At 35.0% G+C, this 9,783-nt stretch overlaps 1 protein-coding gene across 3 annotated transcripts in view; it reads right to left on the bottom strand.

Moving 5' to 3' along the window:
• Positions 1-9,783, bottom strand: part of AP3B1 (adaptor related protein complex 3 beta 1 subunit) — a 147,645-nt gene that overhangs the window by 48,017 nt on the left and 89,845 nt on the right. For all 3 annotated transcript variants that reach the window (XM_017808082.1, XM_017808080.1, XM_017808083.1), the window contains exons 21-22: positions 6,765-6,837; positions 5,811-5,917 (exon numbers count right to left, since the gene is read on the bottom strand). In XM_017808082.1, coding sequence (XP_017663571.1) covers positions 5,811-5,917; positions 6,765-6,837 — 180 coding nt within the window. The remainder of the gene's footprint in view (positions 1-5,810; positions 5,918-6,764; positions 6,838-9,783) is intronic.

Raw genomic sequence — 9,783 nt, 5'->3', positions numbered from 1 at the left:
TAAACATGAGATGGGTATTTTTAAGGCTTGAACATAATTCAATGTTACAAATATTATAAATGGATTTCCAATTAAAGAATAGATGAGAAATGATACTTAAAAAGGTAGTGTCATGGTAGATAATTTTTTTCTTTCAAGCTAACATTTTTAGAAGTATGTGGAAGCAATTTCTGAAAGGACATTATAGCTTTCAAATATTTGATGTAACACATCACTTGCCTATACAGCAATTTGACATCAACAGAAAAATAAAATCAAGTAGGGGGGTGGGGTGGGTGTCTTTGTTTCATTTCTTCTTCTTGGCTTGGCAATGGTTAATATCTGCTGATGAGCAGCTACACTCATTTGTAGATCTCCGAGTGCTTTCCCAAGGTGAGTAAGCATCATTATCCTCATTTTTCAGATGGAAAACTGAAAGATTAAGTTACTCCCTCCAGATCTCACAGCAAGTAGTAAGCCAAAAATAGAACTCATTTTCCATATGTAACACCCAGTTCTGTATCCACTGGACCACACCGCCTTCCCACATGCATCAGTCACACCTAATCAGCCGCATAGCTGAATTTTGGGCAGCACTAAGAGAAAGTTTATTTTTTAACTCTTAAATTTAAGACCATGCCTTTTCACTTGCTTCATAGATACAAACTTTCCCAGGCACCCTACTAACATATGATATTATAAAAAGCGGTTTCAATTATGCCTTATGCTAGTTACAAATCTAGGGGAGGGGAAAACAGAGACAACACAAATACTTTCGACTGTTCCACATGGAAAGACACCACTTTAAGAAATGAAGCTGGAGAGAAAACCAGGCAGAACTGCGAAAACATCTCTGCTTAATATGTGATTGTGGTCAACACCACAAAGAAGTTTTAAGTACGCACAGGAATGGGATATATGTAGGCTGTCTTGTAGCACACATCCCTTCACCTCCCCAGAACAAACTTTCCCAGTTTCAACCTGTACATAAAATAGTAGGCTTCAGAAGAAGTATAACTGAACGCAAAGGAAAAAGTTCTCTTCTGGTGAGACAGCAAAAGGATAAGACATTTCCTATAGGAAGTAAAAAACAAGATGGCAAATGCTAAACTATAAAAAAATAAGCTTGTGTTATCCTAATACAAAAGAGAAGATGTGACTAACATTGAAAGTTGATTTAAAACCATAACCTTTTGCCCAAGTAAAAAATTTTAAGAGAGTATGGATATAGGTACAGAAATGTAAAATAATTACTTAAAAATAATGGTAGTTGATAAAAAGCTCTCTGAGAACAATGTGCAGAAGAGTGCCATCGCCCACAGTCTGCTGCTATCACAAGTGATTGCACTACATCTCTTTCATGACAATAACAAGTTCATTTTTCTTCTGATGCAGCCATTCCTGAGGTGAGCTTATATGAATGACAAAGGTATATAGTTAAAAAATAACTGCTGCTAGTAAAGCTCTGAAAAAATAAGACTCATGAAGTTCAGTGCATGCCAATAACTATTTAGAAGAATTACTATTTATTTCTCTACTGTAGGATTTTGAAAATTCTTAAAGACCTCATGCTAACCCTTCCTGCAAACTACAGACTAGACTAAAGTCATAATATAATCCATTATTGCTATTCTTGTGTTCCTTGTACTTCTAAGCAGAGATGCTTCAAACAGAAGCATATACTTCAGATTCAGTCTTAAGACTTGCTACAGTGGAATTAGAAACAGCCTGAATCGACAAAGCCATCTAAATACCAAGAAAGTCTTCCCCTGTAAAGACTATGTCAACAACTTAGAAATTAAAATACCATTAAAGGTGTTCTCCGAGTCTGAAAATATCTCTACTTAAATATTGAGGGAGTTCATGTTTACTATTTCTCAAGGAATTCTGTAAGTGTACTCAATTTAAAATTAAATGTATTTATCACCTGGTTTGACAGGTCTGCAGCTTGACCTTGACTTTTGACAAAAGCTATTATTTCTGCTTTACGCATCATCAGTCTAAAGAAGTTCTCAAAGTGGATCTCAGTCAAAAGTTCTTTAGAAGACACAAAACAGAAAACAATATGATTTACTTCTCCCTTCCTAAACAGTTTCTCTGGAAAGTTGAGTAGTAAAACAATAAAAACATATTACTATGGTAATAACTACTATCGTGAGGAAACACTGGACATACTAAATGAAACCTTAGTAAATAAAGTGGTACCACCTACAATTACACCTTAATTCCAAAAGCACAATAATTAACAGCAACTCTAAATTGTTGCATCAAATATTTTCATAAGTACCTCCACACTACAACAAGAGTTTTCCCCTTATTTGCTACATGTTTTTTTCATGAGCTTCCCTTAGTCACCCTTGACCTTTACCCTAAGTTATCCTATTTGGGGCAGGGAAACTACCTTCTCCCCTCAAATCCTACTCAACTCAACCCATACATTCACACACTTTTTGCCCTATCCAACTGCTGCTACCACCAGAGCTCATATCCAGCTGTCAGTACTTCCTTGCACTAAACATTTCTGAATCACAAAAGATTTCATGCTACCAAAGCAGTATTTCCTTTTCACTAATTTTGTTTATAAAAGTATGGGTCATTTTTATCAGTTAATTATGCTATGCAGCATACTCAGGGCTCTCCACATTTAGAAGAGCAGTTCCTTGTACATTTTTACCATCTAAAATCCTAATGAGAAAAGAACAGGTGGTTTAGCTTTTTTTTCTTCATCAGCTGTGTGACAGGTAGGAGCAGATGATCACTCCCCTCTTTAGCTTCTCTGCATTACCACGGCTCTCCTCTCTCTCCTCTCACCATTTCTGCTCAAAATATTATTTTCTGCAGCAGATTATAACCCTTCCTGTCCTTATGTCAGTCATGAGTTTTTCTTTTAATTTCTTCCTTTCCCACTTTATAACCCCCCTTTAGGGGACAACACCCACTTCCAGTGTTTTCCAATAACTGCTTCACACTGACAGCTTGCAGCTTTCTCTTGCCTCCTGTCTTTTATTTGCACTGCATCTTCACATATCTTTCAAGCCTGTAAATTATCCATCCAAAACTCAATTGATGCCAATTGCAGTTTCCCCAAGCACTTAGTTTTGACTTCACTTGCATGTACACCTTGAAAAGCCACACAGAAGCCTCTGGCGACCTCAGTTACCCGGTTCAGTTGAACCTGAAGATGAACCACAAAAGCACGCATATGGATTTACTACGCTTTGCATCCAGTTGGAAGAAAGTTATCCATGAATTATAAGAGAATTTTGTTTTTCCTGGAACAAACTATAATATGCACGTGTGCATTTATATGAGGGGGAAATGTGCTATATGTAAACATAAACGATAAAACCAAATGAGCCACAGGACAAAGTATTAGGTTATGCACTGCAGTTTCTATTCAAGGATATTTTGGTTTTGTAGGTTTTACCATTACTGTAAAATCATTCTTGTATTTATGCTTTCTATAATGTTCAACAGCTATGAATTTGAAATTGTAAGTTTTCTAAAAGCTGTATCCAATTACAGTGCTGAATGATTTGAATAATAGACTGCTTGACATATTCCAAGATAAGTGGCTGCTACATTTCTTTGATATTAGGGTCATATACTGTACTTATCTATTTTTACTCCATGCTCTCCATTGCCTAGTAATAAATTAATTTCTCACTGTTAGTTTGGCATGTGCCCTACAGTTATATTCATCTTCTCTCTCACTGAAGGAAGAAGAAGTTTACTAAGGTATTTTTAGAATCAGTCATCACAGATTAAATTCAAAATACTGTTTTAAGAGACATTCCCACATAAAGCTGGTTTTATGTTTTGATTTTTAGAAAATTACCCAATGGTACTAAACAACATAGGACAATAGCCATTTAACTACTTGCATGCATGCAAGACTTTTTACAATATATGGATATCATTTGAAAGAATGATTTTTAACATTAGTGTTTAATTTCTGTTGGTCCCTGGTGCAGAAAGCCCAGCAAAGGACCTCATGTACATCTGCAATTATCAATGGCAATGGCTTAGATCTGAACAACAGAATACAGACCAAAACATGTAATCACCATCCAGGTTGCAAGAATTAGTTCTTACATAATTTGTGTTGTTTCCAGAGCAGCGAGAATGTTCCAGCTTCTTTGCTGGTTACCAGGAACTCAGCAGTACCAAGGAAGAGGCATTTTGCACATTCAATGTTTTCATAGGGAACAACTATTCTTTAGCCTAACCTTCTAGCTCTTTCTAACACCTCTTGTTCTTTGTAGCAACCTGAAGAATAGGGAGAGGCAATTTAGCAAATGAACAGTAGCAATCATGAGGAAAACAAGAATTAATATGGGAATAGAATATGTGTTCATGTAGTGTAGATGATGAAAGGACACTGGCAAGCAGGGGGTGTTCTCAAGCCTCTGACATTACTGATTGCTATCCTTAACTTATCCTCGAAGGTGATAATTCTGAAGTAAAGCAAAGACACCAGAGTCATTCTTAAGCTAATCCAGACCCAGGAAAACATATGACTGCATGTGTTTTGAGTTGTTGAAGCCATAAGGGACGGCAAGGAGCCAACCATGGGGTGGCAATCACAGGAGTAACACCACAGCTGCAGTTAAACACAGACTTACCACCTAACACAGTATACTGCACTGCAAAACAACATGAAAGAGAACTTCTGGCATCTTCAGACTGTGTGACACATCAACCACCACATGTCATGTGAAGTGACTGCATGTTCATGGATTGTTACTGGAAATTTTTATTACATCTCAGTTTTCTTAGATAAGGCTAATATCCAACAAATTATCAGAAAGCCTACCTTTTCAACACTAAATTTTGAAGCCTGCAAACATGAAACTCAATCATAGCTACCATCATCTATTTCTTGAGTCAAATCATTCATGTAACTCCTTTACATAACAAGTATTTGATGTTGCAAACTATTGCTCCCAAGACCAACACAAAGTAGTTTACCAGCAATTTTTAGAGTTGCAGTGTAGGTTCTACGTACCAGCCTCATTAGAAACAAGGTCAGGCTGAAAAATATCTGTGACTCTGGTGTTTTTTTCTGGTGACTTCCATCCACTTGCATAAGGAAACATATCCTATTTCATACCACTGCAATTTCTTATTAAACTGCAAATTTAAATTGGACATACAAAAATGACTAAAAAAACCCAACCAAAAAAGAACAAACTACTATCCTTTTCCACAACAAAGAATGCTCTCTACCTCCATGAGTTTGCTAACCTTAATTATACCTATAGTTTTGAGATTCCCTAATGGAAATTGCTACAAAGCACTAACAGAATGAATCATGACACATGCTGATACACCACTGATTGTAAATCTATACCCTTTTTATTTGCACCCAGGGGCTACGCTTCATATACTCATGAAAAATTACTTCCAAGTAGCAAAATGTCATAATTGGAGGCATGTCTGGTAAACAAACAGGCTGAGTATTACCAAGTATGTGATGTTCTTGTAGCTTATTTTTGATAGTGTAGCAATTAGATCATTTGAAAGATTTGCATGGTTTGGATAGTTAATTTGAGAATTAAAGTTTCCCTAAGGCAAAGTAAAAGCTTGAAAGAGAAGGTTAAAAATTCTTGGAAGCATCCTTCTTAGACATGCAACATTCATACTTTTCTCCACATTTCAGAACATAATTACAGATTGAAAAATGCTGCCAGACTTGCATGTAAAGCAGAATTTCATACAAGACCTTTATAGATGAAAGAACTTAAAAAAAAACACTTTAATGATGATCTCAATGTATGTGAAAAGCTTAAATTAACACCCACCCACCCCACCTTATAAAGCTTACTTACATCAATGACAGATGAACTTGACAGACTTAATCCCTCTAAGTCTGCTGTTAAACTCGGGGATAAAACAGCTGCTGTAGGAACTGTCACAGGAGTTGTCACAGGACAGACTAGAAGTAAAAGGGCAATTGATATTTAAATTGAAAAAAAATGTAAATACTGGGACAGAAAATTATATTTCTTCATTAAGCAAAAAAACCCCTTTACATCTTGATTTAATTATTATAACCTTTTATTATATCCTTGTATCTATGTTCCTTAATTGAAGATTATATTATTTTTTCAGACATATAGCCCTAATACTCAACATAAACAGTGAAAATACAACTAATATAAGTATAGACCACATATACAATTTATATTAAAAATATTTTCCCCTCCTTTCCCATTTCCCCCCTATTTTATCCTTCAGTTTGATACATACTTTTATATGTACTTTTTCATTTAAAAGTTAAGTGCAAAGTACATGTTAATGCTATTTCTAAGGTACTGCACCTATAGAAGTAAAATTGAAGAAGGGTACTAAAAGCATAGTCAAAGAACAGTGCCAGCTCTGCCTGACCTTTCCAAGAGTACAATTTCACACTGTTCTTCAAAAATGTGATTGGTTCATAGATTGTACAGTGTTATACAAGTAACATCCATTACTGGATGAGAAAATAAGCCCACTTTGACAGAAGACAAGTCTTAACACATAAAAATTCTCAAAGTAAATGTTTTACATGCCAATACATACTAAAGTTTGAAACAATTTCTCAGTTACAAAAACCAAACAAAATCTCATATTGTAATAATTGTGCTTAAAAATAACTTGCAAGTCTAAGCATTTATTTTGTTTTCTCAGGAAACCGGTACAATAAATGAACAGAATCAATGTTTTAGACACTTAAAATTCAATGAATTAATGGAATTGAATTTATGCCATGGGAAAAATGAGGCTTTAATCAAGATACTTACAATCATCTAAATCTAAGAGAAACACGTCTTGTTTATTTGGAGTTTTTCTGTCTTGTACTGTTTTTTCTTCTTTCTGTCAAAATATATAAATATTTCATCTTTCATCATATCAGCAAAAACAAATCTTTAACACTTTTATAAAGCAAAATGTGCTTTTTTTTACTGCTTTCATAAAGCAAAATATATTCATTTTCAGGGCTTGGGATCCAGAGAATTCACATAGTGAGAAAGATTTCTTTACACAGTTAAACAGAACCTAAATTCCACAACTGAATATCTGAAGACAATGTGTTTGTTTAGTATTAATCATTGTTGCTGCAAAGAAAACTTTAGGTGACAGATCAGATACATCTGTTGAGACCACTAACAGAGACAGCAGCATTTTTTTTGAGACAAAAAAATCTGGGTACTAACATTTCTGTTTCCATATGAAGAACAGGTCAAAATCCATTCAACAAGAAACAGGTGTTATTTGCACTTATCTAGGAGCATGGAATCCTGTCCAGCTGTCTACTGGGATTTTACTTAATTGCTAGACAAATAAAACTAAGTTGATTTTTGTCACAAAAGAAATTCCAATTTTAAGCTTTAAGATGAGTTCTAAAAATAAGAACTGTCAGTAGTGTAATAAGAATTGGCAGTGCTCTTTAGAGTAGAGAAGTAATAGAGTTATCTCAGTAACTTGGCAAACAGAGTATTTCAACAAAATTTGTTTCAATACACCTAAATAAAGACTTCTAAACAAATCTAATAAGAGTGAGTGTTGGCCATACCTCCAGAGCATGTCAAGACAGTGGTGATTCAGGAAAGAATTTAGTGTGTCACAGCTCAGTATAGGCTGCCAAGAGGGTGGTTTAGTATAAAGGACTGATCTTTGGATGTAGCCACAACAGTTTTGTCATCATGCTGTTCCTACCCCCACTTAAGCAGCCTTCATTTGGGTCAGCTGAAGAATTCCTTCTGCCTTTGCTTTCTCTGACTCACTTACCAAACAGAAGGCTTTGCCATTCTTTTAGAAAATGTGTCAACTGCCTTTAGATCTTAAGACATTGTTCACTACCCAAGGTACTGCAAGTAATTTAAATGTAGTCTTTCAGAGTCACACTTACGTGAACTTTCTAGTTTACCAGTTTCCTCCTCAACAGTATGTGACAGGCAAATGCATATATGTACAAATATTTTACCATTTCTAATAAATTAACAGGTCTAAATAAATCAGCAAAACTCCTTATGACCATATGGGCCTCCATTTCTTGAGCATTTCAGGTACTAATGATATAAACTTCTACAAGAGTTTAGAGTCCTCTCAGAAACTCAGCAGCTGTCACCATAGAATAAAATGACACCTCTTTGCTCAAGGTGCAATCCCTTTCTTCTAGTCTCTCAGCCTCATGGTCAGTTGTAAACTAACAATAATGACAAGTATATTTTTTTTTCCAATTCTGGGGAGAAATTCCATGGTTCCCTCCAAAGAACACTAAAGGAACTAGCTAACGTCACTATTTGAAGCCATAGATATCAATGACTACCAGGCTTGACCTCAGCCATGATGACATTACTGATCATGTTCTTCCTATAAATCCATGGCTATGGTGCTAATGTTATTCCATGTCTTATATATCTGTCCAGAATTACTGAGGGACTCTGCTGCAGAACCTACTTTCTTGAATTCCATTCTGCTCACAACTACCAGCCTTTTTTCTTAAAGTGTGTTTATTAGCAAGTCATGAAGCTTCTTTTGGCTATTCTTGTTTTAAATATGTGAAATAAGGAAAAATAGTACACTTCATAATTACTCAGGTTTATAAAATGTCAGAGAAACAATTTTGTAACAATCCTTCTAATGGATTCCAACCCATTTTATAGCCCCATTTGGTGAATATTTAGCCCTGAATCTTGGGGTTAGTTCTCACCTGCAGCACTTTTACTATAAACCATGTATCAACTTTTTTCCTAAAGCAGAAACTGTTCAAAAGCCAAAACAGAGTAAAGGAGAACCCACTTAAAAAAACCGCAAACATATTTTAAAAAAATCCTCAATTTCTGAACTCTTTCACTCCCTGTCCCCACTTATCCATAAGATACAGTTCTACCTTCAACTATGACAAAGGTTCAAATGTTATTTTTAGCTACAGTTCTGTATTTGCTAATTATTTCAGTAGAGATGGGATTTCTTCATTCCCTTGCTTTATGCATCCAATAAAGTCCATAAGAAGTGGCTCACCCACATGAGAGGTGCACAAGGACGAGAATTTCATATGTTTCAGTACAACTTTTTAAAACATTAGGAGTAAGAGCCAAGGAACCCTTTCGCTGTTAATCTGTTTACTGGAGACAACTAAGACATTCTATGTCACAAATAACATGAACAGTATGCTTCAGTTTGTTTTTTCTGTTACTTATTTTGCCATTCTGGAGTTGTTACTGAGTACATATCACAAAGCTTGTTATGTACTTTCGTAAGATAAAATCTATTTCTGGACTGATACTATTTTGATTCTATTACATAATACATCTTTAAAAATCAGGGGGAAATCCTTCAAGAGAATTTATTTCTTCAAAACAAAGTAAAATGGTCCTAAGATAAGGTACAAGTGAAAAATCCTTGTATCAAGGTAATGCATGGTAAGAAAAACTTCCACTGCGCACTTTATTGGAAGATTATATTTATACTATAAAAACAAGCAAACAAATAACACCACTAAATAGAAAACAAAACAAAACCAAAACCAAACCTTACTCTACCATCTGGGAAATGCAAAATCAGAAGCTAATTAAATCCAGTAAAAGCTAATGCTAAAGTATGATCATGTCTTATTTTCTATTTCAGTCAAGTGTGTCAAGCTTAAGAAAGCACTCAGCTACTTATATGTGAGTGCATGCTCTATATACACATAAACACACAAATATTTTCATATTTATATGTATTACATATATGGGTATATACATTAATTGTGTGCAATTCTGTACAAAACACCAAAGAAATCTATTTACGTGAGTCCTGCCTATTACAAACATG

Source organism: Lepidothrix coronata, unplaced genomic scaffold (assembly GCF_001604755.1).
Source record: "Lepidothrix coronata isolate B3197 unplaced genomic scaffold, Lepidothrix_coronata-1.0 Scaffold22, whole genome shotgun sequence".
NCBI lineage: Eukaryota > Metazoa > Chordata > Aves > Passeriformes > Pipridae > Lepidothrix > Lepidothrix coronata.
The sequence above is the reverse complement of the archived record's forward strand: the minus strand, read 5'-3'. Positions and strand labels throughout refer to the sequence as shown.